The sequence below is a fragment of the Macrosteles quadrilineatus genome, unplaced genomic scaffold (genome assembly GCF_028750875.1).
Source record: "Macrosteles quadrilineatus isolate MER2022 unplaced genomic scaffold, UCM_ALF_1.0 Scaffold_2__2_contigs__length_208266976, whole genome shotgun sequence".
NCBI lineage: Eukaryota > Metazoa > Arthropoda > Insecta > Hemiptera > Cicadellidae > Macrosteles > Macrosteles quadrilineatus.
In genome coordinates, this window is record NW_026542595.1 from 175,083,920 (window position 1) to 175,110,204 (window position 26,285).

The 26,285-nt window shown below is 32.8% G+C and overlaps 3 protein-coding genes across 5 annotated transcripts in view; 2 read left to right on the forward strand and 1 right to left on the reverse strand.

Annotated features, from left to right (window-relative positions):
• LOC128985543 (uncharacterized) overlaps positions 1 to 5,039 on the forward strand; it is a 33,558-nt gene extending 28,519 nt beyond the window's left edge. For 2 of the 3 annotated variants that reach the window (XR_008490041.1, XR_008490042.1), the window contains exons 10-11: positions 3,710 to 3,786; positions 4,782 to 5,039. Coding sequence is in view for 1 of the 3 variants with exons in the window: in XM_054405133.1 (XP_054261108.1) it covers positions 2,256 to 2,403; positions 3,710 to 3,786; positions 4,782 to 4,792 (236 nt within the window). In the remaining 2 variants the exon portion in view is untranslated. Of the gene's footprint in view, positions 1 to 2,255; positions 2,404 to 3,709; positions 3,787 to 4,781 lie in introns of all 3 variants that reach the window. The other variant, XM_054405133.1, reaches the window with a different exon arrangement.
• Positions 5,040 to 5,640: 601 nt separating this feature from the next.
• On the forward strand, positions 5,641 to 13,658 carry LOC128987484 (uncharacterized). The gene is made up of 5 exons (XM_054408345.1): positions 5,641 to 5,853; positions 7,021 to 7,231; positions 8,543 to 8,734; positions 11,080 to 11,191; positions 12,367 to 13,658. The coding sequence occupies exons 1-5, from the start codon at positions 5,751 to 5,753 to the stop codon at positions 12,577 to 12,579; spliced, it is 831 nt and encodes a 276-aa protein (XP_054264320.1). The 5' UTR covers positions 5,641 to 5,750; the 3' UTR covers positions 12,580 to 13,658.
• A 791-nt stretch (positions 13,659 to 14,449) lies between these two features.
• LOC128987485 (26S proteasome non-ATPase regulatory subunit 8-like) lies at positions 14,450 to 26,187 on the reverse strand. The gene is made up of 6 exons (XM_054408347.1): positions 26,053 to 26,187; positions 21,642 to 21,714; positions 21,247 to 21,356; positions 20,089 to 20,274; positions 14,794 to 14,979; positions 14,450 to 14,652 (listed from the first exon to the last, which is right to left on the reverse strand). Exons 1-6 carry the CDS (start codon positions 26,158 to 26,160, stop codon positions 14,518 to 14,520), a joined length of 798 nt encoding a protein of 265 aa, XP_054264322.1. The 5' UTR covers positions 26,161 to 26,187; the 3' UTR covers positions 14,450 to 14,517.
• Between the last annotated feature and the right edge of the window lie 98 nt (positions 26,188 to 26,285).

Genomic DNA, 26,285 nt, shown 5'->3' on the forward strand with positions numbered 1-26,285 from the left:
CTAATTTCCTCAGGTAATTTAACTCAAGTCCATCCTTTTCCAAAACTCCCCAGTTAGCCTCATAGCTAATCCTTTATTGTTAGATAGTGTAATACCTGAAAGGAAAGTCTCCATGTAGAATGGGATTGTAAAACTCAGTAAAAAACTGTTTAATTTTTAAATTAAACAAGCATTCCCTAGTGAAATGTATGATCAAGTGTTACTTAAGTCACCTTAAATAATGAAAATGTTGAGCTGTGAATACATTCTAGCCTTTGAATTTTGTACTTAATACTTACTCATGTTAATAATACTCATGAAATACCAAGGTGAATGAGTTTTTGGGTACACATACGTGTTTTACACACTTGCACACCTCTATCTATCATCATAGGATCTAGTACTTGATGTGAACTCTAGGGCCTATAACTGTAAAAAGGTTAAAATAAAGAAGTCTACTTAAACTAACCCTATTAACTATACTTGTTCTTTTTTATTCAATTAAAAACTTGTCAATAAGATATCAGATCTAGCTTTTAATATCGTCATAACACCAGAAGGGGTGTTTAAAATCTTTATTTTTCAACCATCTCAATTTACCTCCTGAATTTGTTTATTTTTTATTTTATTAAATATGTATGCTTCATTTTACCAATACTTTATTGAATTTGGTAGAATCTCAAAACAAATATTCCATTAAATCAAAATTGTATGTGTTTTAAAACATTTTCATTGATATATGGTTTTTTTTGTTTCCTGCAAGGTTTTTGTGATTTGTTGTATCATTGTGCATGGTTATTTATTAATCATTTGTTTAGTTCAGTATTATTGATTGATTATGTTGGCCTAGTTATGAACCACAAGATTTGCTAATAATTAAGCATTATGCAATGTATCATGATGTAAAATGCTCAGATTCATTTATAATTCCTAAATAATTCAACAGCTAACAATTACATGTGTAAAAAATATAATTATCAAATTGATTGAAACTCGGGTCCAATCACAGATAATGAAATTTAAAGAGTGTTAATAATTTAAAGCCCTCCATTCACGGTCCAACATGGCGGTCTGCGGTCCGTCTCCGTCTGCCAATTCTGTCAAAACAAGTTCTATCTGTAAACAGAAAGTTCTCTTTATTTATTATAAACATGTTTGAATATAACTCAAGAAAGCAACTGGGAATTCTCCTAGTGTTAGTGTTTGCTACAAAAAGGTATTTTATTTTGTAATCAGATAACTATATTTAGTTTTAAAATTTATCTTCCTATTCTTAAGGTTTCTTCAATTTAGAAGCTTGTTATTGCTACAGTCGTCTCTTGTGTGTTGTCCAATGCATGACGTGTGTTAAAGTTGCATGTTTTGTGTTAAACTATGTATACTAGTCCGATTGTCGAGTATCTAAACATGTATTTTGTCCAGTACACCATTGTTGCATTGTTCTATTGTTGCACACTAGTGAAGTAATGTGTATGACTTTGTGATACAAGCACATTTCTTCTCTGACATTCCTGTTTCTATTTGCTTAAAAAGTTTCAGGTAAAGATTTTATGTACCGAGAGTGTCATAGACTTATGAGTGTGTACTAATGTTTGCAAAGGATAACATGGGGGCTTTTAAGCCCTTCAGGAATTTAAAAAAATCAAAAACAAAAAAATTAAAACCGTTTTCTACTCAGGTGGGTTTGGAGGTTTTGTATGATCGGGTTCTAAAAACACAAACTGACAGGATTGTTTTACGTTTGATAGAAATATCGGCCATAAACAGTAACATCATTATCACCTCGGCAATCACACCAGAATTACTGTATGGCATCACACTGAAAACGATAAAACCAACAACCCACTATAAAACCCTACGCAATCCTAGATAAAGTTAAATCCAACCTTTTGACCTTTTAAATAAAAAATTATCTATGTAAAATGTGTTTTTGCTGCAAACATCAATCGAGTAATAGTGATTGAATTGTTTTATTATGCCAGCTGATTAACATTAAAATCTTTGGTAGAGGAAAACTTCTTCTTTGTCTTCAGCCTAATCATCTCATTTCCTAGTTGCATCAGTAACCATGTATTGACTAAATAGGCACAGTAGTGTACTAGCCCTCTAATAAAAGACTTTCCCGTTTCCTCTCCTTATTTTCAGTTGTAAAGTATTTCCCTTCCATATTAAAAACATTTTAGTTCACAACCGTTTTTACTGATTTGTTTTTTCATGCCGACCCTTTGATTTTTGTTTGTTTTGTTTCTTTTCATCCTACCTCTTCGCTCATCTAGTTCATGTAACGTGTGCGGATTTGAACCCTCGCATGCTGAAACACGTCCGCAAATATCAGTGGCAGTGCTCAGTCTGCAAAACTTGCCAACGTTGCAACAACGCCAAAAACGAATCCAAGATGCTGTTCTGCGACCTGTGTGATCGAGGGTCCGTATCTGGCAAAATACATGTTTAGCGTAGATCAGTCTAGGGGACTTAATTTAATGTGGAAAGTTACTGTTCATTCGACAACACACAATTCATCTTGTGTTAAAAAAAAGGATTTTGCGTTTTGTTTATTAACATACTAGGGTAAGGTTAGTCGTTCATTGGATTAGCAAACTATATTAGGGAAGAATTCTACTATAGAACAAAAACAATTATTTTTTCATGATGGGTTGAATCATTTGTTAATCTTTAATTCATACGTAGGCAACATTAAATTCCTAAATATTCACCTTAATTTTATTATAGTGTTTTTATCAATTAAGGTTATACTTACCGTAGTTGTTTATATCCTGGTTTACAATAGACCTGTCCAGTATGATAAGAATAAAATAAAATTACAGTTGCCTTGGGTTGATTTGTGGATGATAGGAACAATTATTCTTGGCAGTACATGTTTTGTAATATATTAATGGCCGTGTTTTGTATGGCGTCAGAATGGACAGTAACTTTACCAACAACATCAAATTAAAAGTCTAAATAAGGCTCCAACAATATAATTCCAATAGCATGCCACAACACAAAAGAAATGTTATTGGAGTTAAAGAATACAATACGTTCAGTTCAACCAAATGGTGCATGATTCGTGTTATTGTTAAAATAAAATGCATGAAAATCGGGTGATCTATTTTTAAGTTTTTTAATGGCTGACCTTAACTTGCTTTTTACATGTTCATTCATTATCCTGTTTTTTATAATTCAATTGTTTTGATGTCAAATAATTATGTAACTAATTATTACATGACACTAATCAACCCACATATTAATATGTTATCCAAAGAGGAAGTCTACCCTAGTTTGTGTAGAAAGATGACAAAGAATCTCACAAAATTAACCCAAATTTTGAACTGTAACTGTGAAGTCAGTAACTGGTAATTCCAGTGGCAAGCTCATTAAAAATTGGTAAATGAAGAGAGAAAAAGTTAATTGTGTGTATAAAATATTTTCTTTGAGTTCCAGACATGTTATTGACCAGTCTAAACAAAATTAATTTCTGCACATAGGCTACTTTATTGAAATTTTTGGCTTTTTGCAGTCTAGTGTTTTTGTTTTGTTTTTTTTTTTACTAGGGAGTAAATGTGGCAACTTCTAGAGGATTGAACCTCTCCCTTCATAAACTGTTAATGTTCTGTCAATCTAAAGGCCACTCGTGTGAACATGAACAAACATTCATTGACTTTTTCACAATACAAATATTCAACTCGGTGCTGCAAGGGAGAGCTGTTTGGTGACATGAACGATGTTTCAGATACCACAGCTACTGTGTGGGGCTGAGGAGGGTGCCGGCTGGATCTTGGACTTGTGAACTCTGTACCACCAGTGAAGGTAATGTTGATAACACACATGTTAGAGATGTTATTGGTGCAATTACAGAGATGGAATGGAATCGCTAACTTTAAATTCAGTAAACAAAAAATATCCATATTTACATACTGTTAGTCATCATTATGTATTGATAATTACTCTGTTGTTAAGTATAACTTTTTTACCTTTATACTTATTAACTAATTTAATCTCCTTATGGCCCTTGTTCATTGTTCAGTTAAAATATTCTTCTCCTAAATTCTGTTTTGTTAGTGTGCCATCTGGAGTGAGAACAAGTAGTGGGCAAAGTACAATGATAAGAAATAAGCTCTTTTGTTTACTAATTCAGTGAAAAAAATGCCACTTTGTTTAACAACTGTAGACAAATCAGTTTCTAACGGTGATGGTTAAAACCAGAAATTTTGAATCTTTATATGTAATTGTAAAGACAACACTTTTTCTCCTTACCTTAAAAAACTACAGGTAAAAACTTTTTTTAATCAAAAATGGAAAATTATAATTCTTGTCCGTGACATGATAACATGAATATGTGACTTGTACGGGATAAACCTAAAACATAATTTGTTAACAAACAACAGAAAGATTTAACATCTGACACTTACATGAAAATCTTAAACAATATTAATCAACCAAATATTCAAACCAAAACCTTTCCTGTAACATTCTTCAACATGCTACAGTTTGTAGAAATACAGTTCCTAACATCACCTTTTTGTAGATTATATTAAATTAAGGAAAGCTAAACTGCTTTTTTGGGCTTAATAGTTAATAAAAATAATTATAACAATTTTTTGATATTTAATTATTTGTTATAATAATTAATAATTTTTTGCTGGCCGGCTAACGAGCGTCATTATGTTTTTTAATTTGTTGTCTTATACTCATTGATTTAATGACTAACACAACACTTACAAGTAAACGTTTAGTTTTGACAAACATTTGTTGTAGTTTTTGGGTCTCTTTTACTCATTTTAATTGCTTTGTTTTTGTTCCAGGGGCCTCTTAACAAGAATTAAAACCCTCTCATCCAAAGATTCCTCTTGTATGCATTTTAATAAGTTGGTCTTATTAGTTAGAAATAGATAATTACTAAAGCTTTTTCAATTGTGAATGTCTATATCATATTGTTTGTGAGAATTAGTCTATATATTTATTTGACTGTCTATGTAGTTTATTCTTAGTATGACAAATTTTATTCGGTATGCATTGTAAATAATTATAATATAAGTTTTTTATTGCACTAAGTATTTATAAAAGTCAATGTTTTATAATTTGTGTTTTTTTTTCTCCCACCTATTTCTGTTAGAGTGAACAAAAACATCAATGGTTAATTATTTTGAAAAAAAATTGACTTGGAAACTACGGCATAGGGTGTTTAAAAAGTTAAAAGTAAACAAGCCCAAAGAAATTTGCTCCTTTAGTAATGTTGCTGCCTAAGAAACCTCTGGAATATTTTAAGGTATGGATATATTTTAAAATTGTGTGTATTGTGGGTAATTTGCAATTTCAACTATTTGGCTGATTTCGCTTACATTTTTAAGTACTGTACAGTTTCTACGAGTTGAATGCTTTTGATAAAACTGTGGTTCAAGTTATGCTTGATGAAGTCATAGCACATAGCGCTAGATTAAAAATAATGGGTTCTTTAGCAATATGGTGTTTATAGACATTAGGCATATATTTTTTTCAAATCAAAAATTTAAAGTTGAACGACACAGCTTGTGTTCCAATACCGTTTTTACTAGGAATTTAAAATGAATATGACCCACTTTTAAGATGTTTTCTAATCTGACTTTTACTATCTTAAAAATCACTGTAAATAATCTGGCATGATGTTGGAGTACCTGATATTGCAAAGCACTGATACTTGATCCTAACTAACTCTCATGTAAACAAGACCTAATTTTTATTGAAATAGTTTTTAACTTTTCTTTTTACTATAAGTATTTTAATACCTTTAAAAAATGAACAATATTTTTCTTTTAATTCTCTGTTTATTGGCATCTTCCCCTTCAGTCAAAAGTGGTACTGAAGATGAGTTTCTGAAAGCTTTTCAAAAAGGCCTCGGTAAGTAATGGAATACAATGATTATTGACTTTAAAATGAAGTTTATGTTACGGTAGAAACTACAGATGGTTTATTCAGTCATGTGGTAATTAGGTGTGAATCTAAGCCAAATAATTCAGGGATTTATATCTTAATGCTTATGGTGACTATATTCAATATTGCTACAGTAGACTCCCTCTTATCCGGACTCCTTGGAACCAAGGCCAGTCCGGATAACGGGTTTTCCGGTTAAACTGACGTCCCCAAAAACTCATTAAAACAGACTGTTTACTGTGATATTCGACTTAAATTTAGAAGAGCGCCGTATTTAGACGCGTGATCACTGGTCTCAAATCTTTCCCACGAGAACAGTCGTTTCAGTACTGCCCACTTCCTGCTGATCTAGTCCGGTTAAACCAATGTGCTGATAAAAATTGTCCGGTTAAAGAGATGTCATTTCCGCTGAGTGTAGTCGGGTTAAACCGATGTCTGGTTAAAAGGTGTCCGGACAAGAGGGAGTCTACTGTATTAATGTAGACAGGACACACGCAAAAAAACATTTTTTTCAAAACGTTAAGTTTGAATTATTTACATTCAACATTTCTTTGAAGATTTACTCATGTTAGTGATAATTTATATGTAAAAATTGTTATTTTTATGTCTCTATTATGTATTCATTTTTTAAAACCCATAATAAATGTCACTGTTCTGGACAACTCGACAACCTCTGCGTCCACAAATTGTCAAGTAAGTGAGGTTTTACTGTCACATTATTAAGAACTAGGCAATAAAAGATGTTTAAATTTATGTTATAAACTACACAATTTATTCAATAGAAAACTTTGAGGGGAAATTATGGGGTGTAATCCAACTTATCTGCTGTGCTTACGGTTTCTCATTTTTCAAAGACAAGTGTGTCACAAGAAATATTTACATATACATTACACATTGATACAGGGATAAACATACATAATTAGGCCACGCAAATAAAACTTACGTCCAGACATTGAACCAAGTGCAATGAAAGTGACAACCCAGACTCCATCAATGTAGAATTTCTTAGCTTGTTTTTAGATTTGAAGATAAATCAATAATGCTCCAAAACCACACGTCTATTAAATATTGGACCGATGAAGGCCAAATGAGTGTAACCTATAATTATTACTATTTCTAAAATTTTATTTTCAGAAAAATCCATTAAAAGCTACATAAGAAATAATCTTGAAATACTTTCACAAATACTGAAGAAGCCGTCAGTAGTGGAAACGCCAACTTATCCTAAACAACTTACTCCACAAGTTATTGACAAAGCATTGTTAAATTTAAAACGTGCTTTACCAGAAACAATCCCGATGTTTCCTTTTGCTGTTGCGGAACCAATAACTTCTGTGGATATTTTGTAAGTTATACAATTATTTTATTTCCTATACTACTTGGTGTTTTACCTAAACATAGTGAAATAAAGCATTTTTTCTTCTAATATGTTAACTAAAATCTCATTATGATATTATTTTTTTATGTTAGATCTAAAAAAACCCCCTGTAAATTAAAATTAGTTCTTACTGCTACTATGAATGTGTTTGGTTTTTATAAAATGTACTAGCTGGCCCGACAGACGTCGTCCTGTCCTATTGTGGTTTTATGTCACATGCTCGTTCATTTTCAAGATGAGCTCGTTCGCATGGCTCAATCACGTCCTGGTTGAAGTTCGTTCGCTACGCTCACTCACCTTTAGGTTGGAGCTCGTTCGCTGCGCTCACTTGCCTTCAGGTTAGCTTGTTCGCTACGCTAACTCGCCTCCAGGTTGAAGTTCGTTCGCTACGCTCACTCACCTTTTGGTTGCAAATTAGCTGTTCTCATAAATAAAAAAAAATATAGTGCTGCACCCTGTTGGTAAGCCTATTAACTTTTTAATGCTATTGAACATCACAGAATCAAATTGTTTAGCTGCACCAGCTGTTAAGATTCTTTAATTCCATTTAAATATGAGTACTCATAAGGTTAACATGGGAAACTCCAGAGCCACTGGGGCGGAGCCCTATTGACGGATCTGCACCAAACTTAACACAAACCATCCTTGAATAATGCTTAATAATGCCTAAAAGTTTCATTACAATCTGTCGAGCGGTTTTGGAGTCCATAAAGGACAAACATACAAATATACAAACATACAAATATACAAACATACATTGGATTTTATATATATAGATAACACTTTTAATCAAGTTTTAAAAAGGTCTAATAAAAAATCTTATCAACATACAAAAATCATGAAATTAAATCGCTTTTCCAGTTGAATAATGTAAAGCACAGGTTTTCCGTTTGAAAAAGCAAAAGATTTAATATGCAACTTAAAAGAAACCATGTTTTCTTGAGCTTCTACTTGTACACTAGAAAAGTCCTACCATAAAAACAACCTACTGGTGTATCTTTTAATGAGCTTTTCAACAAATAACGCTAGAGCAACCTTGTCAGGTAGAATCAAAAACTCCGATCCAAGCATTTTCTCCTTGAAGAGAAGGTTTATAGTATATTGATTGTAATAATTGATGATTACGATGGAGTCGAATATACAGATTTACCCCATAACCTGTTACAGACAAATATTTTTTTAATCCATCTACGTTGATAGGGTTTGGTAAATGCAGTATCTTTGCACTTCATTTTAAAACCAAAACAATTTTAATTTTACTATTATTTGTCATTCCAGGTTCTTTTTCGGCATATTGAACAGTAGATTTAAAAATCTAACAGATTTTATATGTAGCTCCCAAGTAGAAAATAGTGTCTCCACATCTTCCATAAGTGTCAATTTCCATATAAACAGTAGCAGCTTGGAGGGACACTATGAGCTGGATGTGAGCAACTACGACATGCATTTGTATGGTGATGGTGATTACAGGTTAGAACATTCAATCTTCATTTATCTGTTGCGTTTCAAGCTTAGATTGAAACTTATCCTTTTCGGACCCATCCCTAATATGTGATCTTTTTGTTAGGTTAAAGGACCTTCCATTCACATCACTATCACTAGTGGAATATAATTAGGTTAGGTTAAATTTTTCCAACTCTATACTAACCTAACCTAACTAAAGTTTAATTCATTACGTACCACATCTATTGCTCAAATTTGTTTTTATTGTTTTTATTTCTTTTTAGGTAAATAAAAATTATATGTAGTTCGTCATTGACTATGGACAGGTGATGACAGTTTGAAGGTGTGAATTCATTTCTGTCTGTTATATACAGGGTTAGGCAAAAGTCTGGAACCCCCCTGTTAACTTTTTAACGCGTTGCAGTAGGAAAACCAAACTCGGCACATATTTACAACATAAGAAATTGCACTTTTTCATTAAAGTTACAACTTTGCCCCAGCCCCCAAAATGGGGTATTTTGGGGGCAGCCCCGAATTTTCAAATGTAAACACCTATCATGTGACCCATCATTTTAAAGGGTTTATCAAGAGAAATTGAATGGCACAAACCTGAGGTCAATATCGCACCCCTAATTAAAATGGCAGCCAATTTAATTATTTAAGATGAGCAAGCAAGATAAAGTCTGGACACCCCCAGTTAACTTTAAAAATTTCATATTTTAATACTGACCAAAAGGTGAATTCTCTTTTTTCATAAAGGTATGCTGAGTTTAGTTTTCCTGCTATAACCTGTTAAAAAGTTAATAAGGGATATTTCAAAATGATTGCCATTTTGATTAGGGGTGTGATATTGACCTCTAGTTTGCGCCATTTAATTTGTCTTAAGAAACCCTTTAAAATGAGGGGTCACATGATAGGTGTTTACATTTGAAAATTTGGGGCTGCCCCCAAAATACCCCATTTTGGGGGCAGGGTAGAAGTTCTAGCTTTAATGAAAAAGTGAATTTTTTTATGTTGTAAACATGTGCCTAGTTTGGTTTTCCCACTGCCACACGTTATAAAGTTAACTGGGGTTGTCCAGACTTTATCTTGCTTGCTCATCTTAAATTAAAATGGCCGCCATTTTGATTAGGGGTGCGATATTGACCTCTGGTTTGCGCCATTCAATTTCTCTTGATAAACCCTTTAAAATAAGGGGTCACATGATAGGTGTTTACATTTGAAAATTTGGGGCTGCCCCCAAAATACCCCATTTTGGGGGCTGGGGCAAAGTTGCTACTGTGATGAAAAAGTGCAATTTCTTATGTTGTAAATATGTGCCGAGTTTGGTTTTCCTACTGCAACGCGTTAAAAAGTTAACTGGGGGGTTCCAGACTTTTGCCTAACCCTGTATAGAGTACCGTCCTTCGTACAGAGTTGGTATATAAGTATAAAATGCTTATTGCAGTTATACTCAAGCTTTGCGTATGCAATGGGGGAGGACAGTTTGATAAAATTTGCTTCTTTAAATTTACAGTTTACATAAACATAGCCATAATGTTCTACCACTTCACCTAAACAATAGAGAAAAATAAATTATAAAAATTCACATAATATCACAAATTATTCATGAAATTAAAAACATAAACATAAGCCCGAAAGGATTTTTGAGATACGAATATGCCTATATGTTAATCGGGAATGTGAGCTATTATCATGCCAAAATTGAGCCCAATCTGTCCAGTAGTTAATGCGTGATTGAACTTCAAACAAACACACAAACTTTCACATTTAATATTAGTAAGATAAGATATTTTGATATTTATTTTTACTTCTTGTTAATTGAAAACTATTTCGACACTTTTATTAATACTGTATAGTAAAGTGCACACTTAACAGTGTTTATTATTAAAATAAGATAAAACATCTAGTCATCGTCAGCGCAATCAAATGTAATTAAACTTGAAACGCACTTCAAAACAATCTTTAGACTGTGGGGTGTAGGATGTCTACTTGAAGCATGTAAAGTTAATGATACAATTTTGGTATGAATAAATATTTAATAAAATAAACACAAACAGTGTATTGTATTAGCAGCTTGCTCTTATCGATTTGATAGGATTATCTCAGTTAAATAAAACAATTTGAATTTATACCATTTTATTTAGCACATTATTTGCTTACATTGATGATTTTTCTAACAGAATTGAAGGGATGGGCATGATGAAACCTGTAATTCTAAACAAAAACGCCTGTGGAGAGGGTTGGAAGCTTTGAAGGTCATTGTTAGAGCTTGTTAATTTTTATTTTTCTAATAAAATTAAATATTCTTTAACAATAATAAAAGCAGAGAAATTTAACAAAACAATAATGGTGATACTATTTTTATTTAGAATCACCACCAACGGGACAGATATTGCTTTCCACACCAATATAGAAATATCCATGGACGATTCATTCACGATGAGAGACTTTATTTTTAATGTCAGCATAACTACTGCTGAAGTAAGTAAACATCTATTATAATCATTAAAAAGAAGTCATCACAGTTTTATAAGCATTGGCTTTCACAGACATTTTGTTTTGATTTTTTATTGTTAACTAACCTGAGCTTTTCAACGGGGTCAGGATGCGGAGCAGACAATGTTGGTTCTTTGAAAATGCCATAAATGGTTTCACATCCACCATTTAATTTAAAAACAAAAATTCAACTGTAACACTTATCTTATTAAGTCTGTTTCTGTTAGTTTAGGTAAACACCTTTTTAGGCTCCCTGGAATAATAAAGTGATGCCGATGCACCTATGAAAATATTTTTAGACTTGTGTGATTTTGTGTTAACAGGTACGCCTGCTTATAAGCGTATTTATTTACATTTAAAAAATCAATATTGGAAGTCAATTGTTAGGAAAAACAAATTTTACAACTAAGGGTTACTGTAGTGTATGGAAAAAACATCATTGATTGTTATTAGTGGCACATAATAGCTTTAGAAACAAATAACGCTAATGCTTTGATTTAAAAAAGGCCCCTTGCCTGCAGCTTATAAATATTTGAGCTATCATTAATTATTGATATTTCACAGTGAGCAAAAAGAAGGAATATTCTGATTTTCACTACTAGTAACTTACCATTAGTTTATGAAACCTAGCATCATTGTAAATTTCACAAATTTTATTGTGTAAATATTTTAATGACAAATAAACATACAAATAGCTTGTTTAATTTTGCAACTTTTATCGGTAAGTGACATTTTGCCCGTTCCACATACCCATTGATTACTCGGTACATACAGTATAGTAAATGTTTCAAGGCACTTACTCATTTACACTCCTACCAATGATTATAGTAAAAACAAACATTAACACAATTACCGATGGTTTTAGAAACAAAAGTCAACTGCAAACAACTTAGTTTGAAAACAACCTTTGGTTTGATCATTGACTATTGGATACCTGCAGAAAGTACTTGCCAGTTGCACTTACCACTTATCATGAAACTACCCCTATTTTTTATTAACTTGTTACAGGACATAAGTTTCCCCATTGACCAGGTAAGTATGCAGCAAGTTCAACTGGCAACTAATTGCTGCCAGCAACTTACCGTCTTTACTTTCCTCATCCATTATAAGCCGCTGCATGGTAAAATTCTTGGAGGTTGTCAGTTTTTATTATTTTCTAGCTAACAATGACCAATCTGCTAAACGGAGATCCATCGGCTAATAATCTCACAGACTACGTAAGCAAGTTGATGCCTGCTGAAGTGGCAACTATGAATGACATGTTCCAACAGACTGTGAACAGCTCTGTAGTACATTTTACTAATGACTACATCGCTTCAATCATGTCTTGGAGGGAAATTGTTGATTTTGTATACATCTTGGCTGAGATTTAATTAAACATTGTGATTTTCTTACAATCTTCAATTTTGTTTAAGGGAGTGAAGTAGGGTTCTTGTGAGTACCTACTTTTCTGAAGGTTGAACACATCAAATCTCTAAATGATTGAGTACACTGAAAAGTTTATTGATCCTTTAGATAAAATTGGCAATCTGATCACAAATTATGTTTGTATTTATTGTATCCTAAGTGTAAAGTTTGTATCAATATATTGCTATTATAAACATACTGAACAACAGTACAACTTAAATATTTATTTATCCTAATGTTTAAGACAATTTCAAAATGTACATTTTAAGTAATCCATTGTTTTAGACTCCTAGAAATTCCTAAAAATAAAAATACATGGCTCAAACTCTGTGACTGAAAAAAAAGTCATTGAAGATGTAATGTAATATCAGGCTGGGTTTAAATCTTATATTTAAAAATTTGGTTTTTCTTTTCTGAGTTTGTTTGGCTCTTCTACCTAACCGATTATCATGATTGAGGTTTCAAATTGAAGGTATGCACTCACAGATTTCACATTAAGCATCGCCATATTTTTCTTTCGTTCTTTATTTTGCTTTTATCAAATTATCAATATCTTTTGGCATGAGTATTTCTGGCTGTACCTCTAAGTAAAATTTGGATAGAATTCTTACTCTTCAAAAAAGAGCAATCAAAATTATCAATTATGTTAAATTTAGAATGGGACACTTCTGCTCGTCAATATTTTTCAAAAATGGGAATAATGACTGTGTATAGTATTTAGGTTTTTCATACAATTTTACTCCAAAAATACTATCTAATGGTAATTTGGTCCCAAGACTTGTTGATAGTTATAATTATTTTACCAAGAACAGAAATGAAATTGCTGTCAGTGTCCATAATTTGAAGAAAAAAAACCACCTGTGCAAGGAAAAGGTTTTTGGACAAACTCCCAGCTGAGTTGAGGAATATTGATAACGTTTCCAAATAAACTTGAACATTTGTTAACTGATAAAACACTTTGTGGTTTCGATTTCGATGTAGGTTAGATTGATTTAGTTTTAAGCCTAGTGACTCCATTCAATGTATGTGACTGTATACCATATGAATAAAGATATTTTTTTACATTTCATTCATATATTCCATTCATTTATATATTCATTTCATATATTCATATATTAAGTCCCTCTCGGCTTATACGTAAACAAAATTTTTTCCCAATGGATCTAACTTATAGGAGTTTATAATCCTTAACATCGTCTTATAAATTTTAATTTATCTCCAGTTTGAATGTTTCATGTGGTTCATGTGTGTGTCCAGTTTCAAGGCAAAGAAGTTTTGTTTTGGTCTTGAAATCATTAAATTCTGGGCTTCCACATGAGACGTTAATCATCTGAATAGGACAAGTTTAAGGTGATTCATAAGCCTCCAATAAAAAAATTGGAATTTTTCTGAAATTTGAATACAGTTTAAGATCTGTACATCAAGATCTAATTGTGATAGTTAAATGTTTTGCAGGCTATCTATGCAACTATCTCATTTCAGCATTACTAATCATCCAAAAAATTAATGTGATCTATACAAGTTTTTTTAGTATAAATTTCCCAGACTTAACATTAATTTTAAAAATTTTACCTGACTTTCCCAGACTTTCCAGGTCCGTGGGAACCCTGTTGTTTATGTTTCAAACTGACATTCAAATAAATGATTTACAAAACCTTGAGTAGCCTAGATCAGTTTATTCTCTAAATATTACGAATTTGAAATGTGTACAATTGTAATGATAATCCTCACTAAAAATTTCAATTATAATTCAAAACTGAAAAACAACGGCTTATGTGATGTATTTATTGTTAATGAGATAATTTAAAGGAGGCCTAAACGGAAAAATAAAGACAATTTTACGAACATAGAACGTTATATTTAGAAAAACTGATTAATAATTTAAATGAAAGCGAAAAAAGAGCTTAAACTATCATTTCCAACTCCCGGGCGTACTCAATCACTTGTTCTATGAGCTCCACAGAGGGCAGAGCTTCATCTGACTTCTTTTCTTCTACTCCAAACTTGAAATAGTTGTCCTTACCCAAGGTCCAGCTTTTCTGAAAATGAAGTAAACCGTTTAAGAAGAGTGTGTTTTACAGTAACTGTTGACTGAAATCATGATCTGGTTAGATAATCTAAGTTTTAATAAGACTGCGATAGAAAAGCACAAGTGTTTGATGATGAAAATTAGAGCTTACCTTGTTTCCGTATTCTTTGATGGCCGCCTGGTTGGGAAGGTTGAGCATCCTCGTAGCATCATGGGTGGAGATCTTCCTGTACGCCTTCTCCAGGCAGTTGGCGATTTCATCCCTCACTGTCTCGAGGAGAATGTCAATGAAGAAGTTGTAACTCTCCGCAGGTACGTTGCCTTTAGCCAAGAATATCTGTAATCAAAATTGATGCTGTAGGCCTATGTAAGACATTCATTCCATAACTAGTGGGTCATTTAAAATTTTAATAAAAAATTAACATACAAAATTGATGGTAAAAGAAAATAAGGGGTTCACAAAAAAGTTTACAATGAGTGGGGAATGAATTTAGTAATGAAAGCTTTAGGCTAAGCCCATTACAATAGTTCTAAAGGTTCAGGTGTTATAATTTATTGCATGGATCTTTATCTCAGGTGGGGTTCAAAATAAAGACAAAAATTAACAATTAATAACATATAATTGATAAGTAACAATTAATTAATAACATAAAAATTGGATTAATTTCTAGAATATCACCTGAAAAAAACATTAAAAAAAAAATCTTTGTTAGAAATTGGTACACAAATTTTATGAACGGCATTTGAATTTAATCTTGTGATTTTATATAGCGTAATAAAAATGTTGTTTGAAATATAAAATAGGTTCAAATTATAGATTGGTTGAATTAATTAAAGTTCTGAATATTAAGCTTCTATTAGTTTCTTGACTTTGAATTTGAGCACAAACGTCCAAAGGTTAGGCCTAAAAATGTTTTAATGGCTTCCAAAGGGGAAATGTCTATTGGAGTGATCTCACCAAATTGATGTCTTCTTCGCAGCAAAATTTCTTGATGTTGTAACTTAATTATTAATGTTTGTAATAAGGACGGTTCTTTTTCAATCAAATTTCACTAATTTAGGTTCAAATTTAGGCACTTTTTTATAAATTTTGATATTAAAATAGGTAGTATCCAATTTACATCTTCACACTAGCTCAGTTCTCTTGAAAGTAATGCAGGTTTGATGCATTGTTGCACTCACATAATGTTAATGCTGACTTAATCACATAAAATTGTAGGCCACTGTTCACACATATATATTATAACAAATTTCATTTGCTATAGAGCTAAATTATAATTTTGAAAAGTTATTTAAATAAAATTATATTGAATTTGAAGCAATTTTGTTACAAAAAGTTATAGGCTATAATATATTTACATGAAATTATGTTATTTGAAAATTTCTATATTATATTGTGTCGAATCAATTACCTATTGGTCTGTTTGGTCATATATTATCTATATATTTAATACACAGTTGTAACACTGTTTTCTCAGTAATTACTTGACCGATCTACAAGATTTATGTCTCAAATTAAAGGGGATAGTGTGTAGATTTGCCGAACTTCCTTAGAATTTACGTTTTTTCTAAGGGCTACGACCTACAGCCCTTTAAAGGTCGAGTCAATACAATTCTTATTGAAGAATATAATACACAGTTTATAAATTATTCGTCAGCTGTTTAATGTTTGTCAGATATTTGTTATTATTTTTATAACCTCACTTTCAGTATGCAATTATTAAACTTGGAGTTTCTGTTTATAAACACACGATTTTGATTAAGGAAAGTGTATTTGTTAACTTATTTTGAAATGTTTTAGTTTTCCTGCAAAGTGATCTGAAGGAAAGTGGTAATTGAGTTTAAGTTTGAGTATGGAATGTGAAATAATACCCAAATCCGCTTGCAAGTTGTACATATAATTGCTAATGAGTGGGAAACATACAAACATTTTATAGTAGGTGACGAATCTTACTCAAGATCAGTGTTAGACGTTCAGTGGTACCAAACTTTACCTTCTCGAGATGGCGAGTACGCCATACGTGGAACTACAATATATCAGTGAATTTTTTTTTCTAGTACACAGGGAAGTTGCTTGAAAACTGTGACTTACCATTCGGTTCTGGCGAAGAAGTATGTGACTTGATGTTTAATGGCAATGTTGACTCGGGTCATTATAGCGTTATAAAACTTAATCATTAACCCCAGGGTGTGAAAAGTACAAAAATAAAAAGAAAAGGTAATCATTAACCGGGCGTAAAGTTGGGGATAGTCATAATTATTTCACCAGAAATCGGGAAAACCTTGCAATTGGCCACCATAGTCTAAAACTTTTTGAGAAAAAACCCATGTATGCAGGATCAAAATTTTATAATAATCTCCCAATCGAAATTAAATCAGAGACTTCCAAAACAATATTTAAAAATAAATTAAAAAGATTTCTCATCAGCAAGGCTATTTTTTCTTTTGAAGAGTTGAATAGTCTTTGAAATCAAAAACAAATTCAATTTATGTATTTTTTGTTTAGAAAGTTTGTAAAATTTTGTTTTTATTTTATTATGTTATAAATGTATTTAATAACTATTAGGCCTACTTGCAACTGTTGACACTATTCAATGTATTATGTACAGGAAATGAATAAAGTAGTTTTGAATTGAATTGAAAAAGAGACATACCGAACGAAAAAGAAAAAATGTAGAGAACCATCGAACTAAAAAGGTAAAGAGCAATGTTGGTGTTAAATGTGCTCTGGAAGTCCCTACAAAAAAAATACCAACTCTTTTGGATTGGGGTCGTTAGATTGGATTTGTCACTACTTCAAATCTATGAATTTCGAGTCAGAACAGTCTAACTGTGACACAAAAATGTTTTAGTTTTCCTGCAAAGTGATCTGCAGGAAAGTGGTAATTGAGTTTAAGTTTGAGTATGGAATGTGAAATAATACCCATAGTAGGGGACGGAAACTTAGCCTATTCTTTTGATCAATATAATTTATTCTCTATAGCCACCAGAACAATCATAGGGAAATCCGCTTGCAAGTTGTACAGATAATTGCTAATGATTGGTAAACATACAAACATTTTATCGTAAGTGATTAATCTTACTCAAGATCAGTGTTCGACGTCCAAATTTTACCTTCTCGAGATGGCGAGTACGCTGGGATATTTGGAACTACAATTTATCAGTGAACTATACCCTAACTATATTTTTTCGAGTAGGCCTACACAGGGAAGTTGCTTGAGAAACTGTGACTTACGATTTCTGTTCTGGCGAAGAAGTATCTGACTTGATGTTTAATGGCAATGTTGACTCGGATCATTATAGCGTTATAAAACTTAATCATTAACCCCAGGATGTGAAAAGTACAAAAAGAAAAAGAAAGGTAATCATTAACCGGGCGTAAAGAGACTTACAGAACGAAAAAAACATGTAGAGAACCATCGAACTAAAAAAGTAAAGAGCAGTGATGGTGTTAAATGTCAGTTCTAAGTATCACTTGAATCAACATCTTTCTGGTAGTGGTAGTCTACATAGTTTTAATATCCACGACTCTTTTTCCATCAAATTGGACCGTTAATACCCTCTAACATTGAACAAAGTATGCCCAACTTTATATATACGACGTAAACACAGCTTTTACTCACAGTATGGGTCTAAGATTCGTGAAATGCGACCAACTGCTGATGCGTGATTTACATGTAGGCTAAGTGACTATCTTTATTCCATACAACAAATGTAATGAAAAAAAACTACGAATATAGGAATATACTTGAGCAAATTATCTAAATAGCATAAATAGCTGCTTATTAGGTTATCAGCATTGCCCAATTCGTATACCTACTATTTATTTTTCAAATGAAACTCAAATTAATATAAAACATTTATTTGGTTAACACGTTCGCTACCGAGCGACGCACATTTGCGTCGGTCCGGTCACTCCTACAGACCAAAAGGAATGATCAAGACGTTGCTTACAGACCAAGTGATATATGAATAACATTGCCGACAGACCAAAAGAGAAATATCGTTTAAATGGACTAATTGACTTCATATTAACCTTAAGTGAATTAGTAAGCAATAAATATTGTTTTTATTTATCGTTTTGAGCAAATTTTAAAACGCCGCATATATGCGTCGGTCAGTCTATTTAATGAAATCCATTTAAAAAGATTACATTTTTGTTTCAATAGACCAGGCGACGCACGTAAGCGTCGTTGTAAATTTGGTTGTTTCAAGCTTTTACACAAACAAATAAAGAAACTCCACTAAACACTAGCCAAAACTGCAAAGGTTATAACGTTTACATCTGTTCTGTGATGTCGGGGAATACACAATGTAAACAACAATGTTGCCAACTGTTGTGTGACGTAACCAATCGTCATATCCACAGACCAAGCGACGCACTTTTGCGGCAGATATCCCTCTAGATCGATACGGTAAAATCAGGGCTTTCAAATAGACCGTTGCTAAGAAATACGCTGATTATTAACATTGAACACCGACGCAACTGTGCGTCGTTAGTCTATTTCAATGTGACCAGCTGATGCAAATATGCGTCGGTGGTCTATTGTGAGAAACGAGTCGACGCACAATTGCGTCGCTGGTCTATGCGAACGTAAATTCCATATAATTTTGGTAGCGAACGTGTTAAAATAATATATCGGTTTGATTAACATAAAATAGTTTATACAGGCAAACTATCAGTTCTATTTCATGTAAAAAATTAAACAACCCCTAAATAAAATACAAAGATAAACAGTATTTGTTAATTATTATTTCTTTTATTACTGACAATATTCCCGTGGCGGAGCACGGGCGGTTAACTAGTACAAGGTTTAAAAAAGGGATTGACATTTAGATAAAATGAAAAACATATGGTGAAAGTTAAATTATCTATGAAAAATATAAGTGGAAATATTGAGTTGTTACACTCGAGCAAAAATTATCTGATTTTTAAGAAATTTTATACAAACAAGTAAACCTACATTTATTTGAACGAGTTCTCAAACCAGCATGATTGGACTATGGGAACGGGGGTTTATGGAGGGTTTTATAGGGTAAAATAGTATTGAGTTGATTAGAATTAACCAACGAAGTCAGTCAGTTTCCAACATGATAGAGGTTCTAAATAATGATTCCAAATCCTACCTACTTGCTTTGTCAAAAACTCAAATAAAACCTTCACAAACCAGGATGTAGGCAAAAAAAACTCAAAAAAACTCAAAAAAAAAAAAAAAAAAAAAAAAAAAAAGTCTCAAATCATATTGACAACGAATTGAGTATTACCGCAAAACACATGAAATAGGTGACTGAACTCATACATCCAATTTATTGCAGCAGTAAAAACTAGCCTAAACTCAAAGCAATTTACAAGTATATCTAGCCCATCACTAGTATAGAAACAAACGTGTTGTGAATTGCATCAGTTAGAGAGGTGTGCGTTGTCTTTGCTAGTGGTTAGCACTACCTTATTGTAGCTGCCCTCCATGAGATACTGCTCCAGAGACACGGGGTGACGGATGTAAGGGTTGGTTTGTATCTGCTCGGCAGGTAACAGCTCAAGCTCAGTGTGAAACTCTGCAACTCGGTTTTGACTCAGCAGGAGCAGCAGGTTCAAACCCAACAGCTGGTACTTGAAGGCAGACTCTGGCAGCTGACAAAGACAAACATTAACATAGTTTGTAAATTTGTAATTTTTAAAATACGTTTATTTTTGTAGCGTATCCGTGAGTGATTTTTAGTGCATCTTACAACATATCTTCAATAAGGTCATCAAAGGTAATAGTGAATGTTTACTTAACTATTGGTTTTAATAGACTCAACTTTAGTCAACTTATGTAGGTTTATTTAAGATATTACAGAAACATGTTTTTCTCTATTTGCAACGGAAAAATTCTGCATTTATTTTTTGTGGGTAACATTTTCTTAAAGGTACTACCAGTTAACACGTTCGCTTCCGAGCGACACACATTTGAGTCGTTGTGATTTGCTCATTTAGAATCGTTTGAAGGTAAAATTTCAAATAAATAAATACTGTTTTGGTATAAACTAAAAAGTTTAGCACGTTTACATCTGTTCAGTGATGCCGCGGAAAAGAAAATGTGGAAAAGACAACAATGTGTGTGACAAACCAATTGTCATACCCATTGATAAGGCAACGTACAAGTGCGGCAGATATCCCTCTGGACCAATACGAAGAGATCAGGACTTTAAAATAGACCGTTGCTAAGGAATACGCTGTTTAATAACAATGGAACACCGACGCAAGTGTGCATTGTCAGTTTATTTCCATATGACCAGCTGACGCAAGTATGCGTCGGTGGTCTACTGTTAGAAACGATTCCACGCACAAATGCGTCACTGGTCTATGTGAATGAAAATTCCATATCATTGTGGTAGCGAACGTGTTATATAATGCTTTGTTTGATTGGAGAAGGATACACAATAACCGTGGGTCCAAATTTTCTTCATTAGAAAAATGTTACTTTTGTTGATAAACTAACAAAAATCGTTCCATCAAAATTATATAAATTGAACTAGATGTAACTGGTTTGATTTGATATTTTTACAGTAGGTACTGTACTTATTTTTGAATCTTTGTATTACAGGTTTCACTTGCACATACCTGATCCCTATAATCTAAATAGTAGCATTTTAACTGTGCCATGTAGCGTTCAAAAGATGGGATGTCTTTCACAGCTATACTGTACTGAGCTCCAATTTCTAGAATATCACCTGAAAAAAACATAAAAAAAAATCTTTGTTAGAAATTGGTACACAAATTTTATTGTGGAAGTGGAAACTTGTCTGATGCCCTAATAAGAACACTAACTGTATTGAAAATGTATAATGGGTAGACAAGGATACATCTGTAAAATCTTATTGGTGAATGAAACTTTAAAAAATACTTTTGGCCACATGTGGGTAAAATTCCTAACTAGGCAGATTCCTGCATAGGTCTGTGTTCAGAGAGCTTTATGAAACCGTTTCAGTTCAAACATAAAATGTAAAAATACTTACGGGCCAACAGCAATTCCTGCTGAGAAGCCTTCGAGTTTGATGTTGGGAGAAACATTAAACTGGTCAAGCCAACCTGAAAAAAATACAAATAAATTTCTTTCTTTGAACAATTTTGACCTACTCACTACAACAATAAGTTACAATACAACTCGATTTCTACAGGCAATAGCATTTCTTGACAATCATGTGTACGTAGCAAAATCAATTATTTTCAAACGCAAGCAGACATTGAAGATAACCAGCACTCATCATCATCATTATCATAAGAATAATGAGAATTGGAAGAAATAATGACTGATGACTGTAAAGCCAATCTCTACTGATAAGTTAAATGAATTGGATGAATATGCTAACTTAGATGTGAATTCTTAGGTACTTAGGTAATTAAAAGCCTAATTTAGTTTAAATATCATAGAATAATTACATATAGGGAATGCTATAGGTTGAACTCATTGTTATTATCAATTGAGAAAAGGACGCTACCTAGGTGCGTATTTTAACCAAAATTTAAGAGCGAAGAATTAGTGTAGATGGTGAGATAAACTGTGTAGCGTTGCTATTGTTAATGACTAAGATCAGCTGTTTAATTAGCCAGAACCATTTATTTAAAGTTCAATGATTAGGGACAGCTAGGTGCAGTTTCAAATCATCAAAAAGCTTCTGACTTTTTTCAGTATTAATCTGGAAACCTTTTGATTGTTAGACGATCACTATTACCACTCAGCTGCCCAGCCAGTTTTAGAGATTAGGCCTGCTGGTCGTACCTTGTAAGGGGTTTGCTTAGATTGTGCTCATTTGATTTATATTTCAATGGCAGCCACCAAATTACAAAGAATTATATAGGCTAAGATAAGGCATACAAGCGACAAGATGTAGAAGAACTTATGGATGCCTAAGAAGTTGAATGAAGAAGCATGATGATGAAATTACAATGACATAGTGCTTCGCATATGATGTGAAGTAGCCTACATTATAATTAGAGAAGTAACAATATAAAATAGACTAACGACAATATAAACTAACAACTGTGCAAACAACAACAATACAAATTTACCACAGATATGACTAGAACAACAGTGTAAATAAACAAAGCTAACAACAATAACATCAGTCATTCATTCAAAGTGTTGCAGGTAGACAACCAATATTTGAAAATAAAATGCAATTAGGCTACTTACCAACTAGGCATAAATACATTTTAGACCATTGGATTAGTAATGAAAGGAATCAAAAGACTTTAAAACTTAGGGCCTAGGCCAACAAAACAAAGAACAACTGGATTACGCTCTCAGTGGTACTGCGGGCACTGTTTTCGGTCTAACTCCCCCCCCCCCCCGACTGGCAGAAGCCGACACAGCAATCATACAAGTTGCTGGTCTAGAGATCAAATATTGCTAACGCATATCAAACTCTTTTACTATTCTAAACTTTGTCTGTTTTGAAAAAAAAATTTATTGAGGAAAGCCATAGATGTTGTTAACTATGTAGCCTATTTTTGTTGCAGTAAGCTCAACAGTTATTTATCAGTTACTTAATGCAGAAAGTTAAGCCTAATTATCGGCTTTGGTGAAGAGTAAGTTAGCCTAGGTTGAACGAACTCAATGTGATGAAATTAAAAGTACCCGTCTCCTATCAGAATTTAGATCACATTGGGAGTGACGCAGTTGGTTGTGTACATGAGCCAACAATAATTAGGTTGTCTGATGGTAAGTGAGCTAACAAACTTTCTATTAATTAGACGGTAATTATTCCGTATAGGTGCCTCCAAACGAATTTTTAATTTTGATATCTTACTTTATAGTTTTTTACCTCCTGAATCCAAATATACAATTATTTTTCACAGCTGATGAATATTTTTCAAGATATCGCCGTAATAATATACAACATTACAATAAACAAGGTAGGATGGATGCCATTTAAAAGTGGAATGTACCATGGGTATTTTATCCTTATTAATGATTTATTGATTTATATTTCGCCGTTTAGCCCTCCGTGGGTCACGCTTCTAAAAATAGACGCACAACACACTTTGTGTAGTGTCACGCGTCTATTTTTAGACGCACAAACATCGTTTACGGCGAAGGCTCTATGACTGACTGAATCGGATTGAACTGGATCGAGTTAGGTATCGTTCTTTTCAATAGATTCTAAGCTTTCTAAATGTCTGTCTCTAAGCGCTGTTTGTTCTCTGAGCCGATCGTAATTGTAGCAGACAGCTGACGTGCATATTAGTAAACAGGGTAGTTAACCTAGGACCGATGACTGATGTGTTTTATTATGTTTATCATTGTTTTAGTGTTAAAAATCAAAAGTAGTGATATACGTGGTGCATTATAAGAAGATTTAAGTGGTTTTGAAGTGCTGGTTGATGATCCTGAAGAAGTAGGTAGTGATATTGATGTAAATTATCAGCCAGATTCCTAGCTATGGTTAGGCTATGCATTCTTAGCTAAACGCTATGTACTGAAATCCGTTTTTCGCTCATAACTTATTTATTTGATAACTTACCTGTAGCTATATGATTATATATTTGTAATCCTCATTAAATTTAGAACAAAGTGGCTATTTTCAAATATTTATAGGCCTATAATTTATACAATTTCATTGAGCGCGAACTTATTTTTTTTTTGAAAATTTTCGAAATTATATTTTTTTTTACCTAAATTTTTTTTTTTTTAATGTTCCTTATGTTTTATATATAACATTGAAGCCCATGATTTTCCAAACAAAATGGTATATAGAACATTAGAATTAACATTGTTTTAAGCTTCTCAGATCCGTTTTAATAAAACCTTGCAAATGCACCAAAAATAGGTGGGACATTAAGGCCTAAACTATGGACCTTTGGAGGGTTAGAAATTACATACTAAAATGGTGCTATTCTAACATAACCTAACCTAACCAAACCTCTAGAATGTGTAAGCAAACTCCTTTTGATGTCAGAAAAGGTATGTCAGGGTGATAGGTCGTGCTTTATGTGAATTGGTGACTGCATTAAGTCCTTTGAAGGTAGGTTAGATTAGGTAAGTTAAAGTTTAGGTTATAATGTATCAAGTTGTTAGTTTATGCTACCTGCAGACTATTTTTGGAAAATTAAAATCCAGAAAAAACACTTCAAATTACTATTTCAAAAATGCAAGTATTTTTGAAAAAGTAATTTGAAGTGTTTTTCTCAGGATTTTAATTTTACAAAAACAGTCTGCAGGCAGCATAAACTAACAACTTGATACATTATAACCTAAACTTTACCTTCCTAATCTAACCTAACTTCAAAACACTTAATGCAGTTACCAATTCACATACAGCACGACCTACCACCCTGACATGCCTAAATAAGAACTACAAGTAATTAGTCCACCAGTCCATCTATACTGTATCTCCATAATGTGACGAAATTCCTATTATAGAGAACATTAAGTTATTTGACTACAGAATCACTTGAAATGTTATCCATCCTATCTTGTCCTATTGTAATGTTAAGCATGTTTTTACGGCGATATCTTGAGAAATATTTATCAGCAGTGAAAAATAATGGTATATTTGGATTCAGGAGGTAAAAAACTATAAAGTAAGATATCAAAATTAACAATTTGTTTGGAGGCACCTATACGAAATAAATACCAATTAGACAAACTGTAGGCTTGAGCCTATTTGTTATATCCTGGGACATAGCTAATTCTTTCGATCCTGAGAAAAGAGTATAGCTTCATGATGGTTCAAATCTTGATCCAGCGATACTTTCCTGTTAAAGGGAACAGTCATTACTAAGTTATAGGCTTGATTATTTATTTTTGATATATTGATATTTTAGTTTTACTTCACAATCCTTCTGTATTCCTTCTGTTTTTATACCTTCAAACGCATTTAAATTACAAATTAAGAACTAACCTTCTTCAGGCAAAAATAATAGCCCATAGGCCTATATTGGATTAGTAAGTTAGGGGATTAAACTATTCTAAACTAACCTAACATAAGTAGGCCTAGGGCCTAACCAAACTTGCTGTAGGCTAGTTAAGTTTACTGTTTAAAAATTCGTTTGATAACATATTGCATGTGGGGAATAGGCTATCAAACGGAATGTTGAAATGTTACAGCAAGTTTGGTTTGTTAGGTTAGTTTAGAACAGTTTTAGACATAGACATTTTACATAGCCTACAATGACTTGCATATTTTTAGAGTAGGCTATAACTTAGGCTAACTTGTGCCTAGTCAAGCGATAAGTCCACTGAGGAAATAACATTGGTTGTTTAAACTAATTTAGAGATTTAATTTTCAAGGCCGTTACAAATTTACTCCTAAAATTACTTTAATTCTGTAATAAAAACATAACCTCGACCTCTGAGGAATAGGCCTATACGTGATTATCCATAAATGCGATTTGGCCTAAGGCAATTAATTTGTAAAAACTCACTTTAAGTTTGGATAATAACTGCCCACACGCCTCAAGATTTTGTGGTTTCTTCGTCCATTCTGCTTTTAATTTTTGATAAAGCGCCACAACTTCTTTGACAGCGGCCATTCTCTCCTTTCTCACCACTTCAGTCACTTCACTTCACTCTTCACTTCTTCTTCTTCACTTCACTTCGACTTCAGTCGTTCTCGCTCTTCTTCTCAGTTCCTTCGTTTGTTTCTTGTTTACTCTAC

Excerpts from the sequence above, each read along its gene's own strand:
- LOC128987484 (XM_054408345.1), top strand. The coding sequence starts at position 5,751 with ATGAACAATATTTTTCTTTTAATTCTCTGTTTATTGGCATCTTCCCCT. Across the intron at positions 7,232-8,542 it reads ATAACTTCTGTGGATATTTT|GTTCTTTTTCGGCATATTGA; the intron begins GTAAGTTATACA and ends TTGTCATTCCAG. Across the intron at positions 8,735-11,079 it reads TATGGTGATGGTGATTACAG|AATCACCACCAACGGGACAG; the intron begins GTTAGAACATTC and ends ATTTTTATTTAG.
- LOC128987485 (XM_054408347.1), bottom strand. The coding sequence starts at position 26,160 with ATGGCCGCTGTCAAAGAAGTTGTGGCGCTTTATCAAAAATTAAAAGCA. Across the intron at positions 21,357-21,641 it reads GCAGGAATTGCTGTTGGCCC|GTGATATTCTAGAAATTGGA; the intron begins GTAAGTATTTTT and ends TGTTTTTTTCAG. Across the intron at positions 14,980-20,088 it reads TGGAGGGCAGCTACAATAAG|ATATTCTTGGCTAAAGGCAA; the intron begins GTAGTGCTAACC and ends TTTTGATTACAG.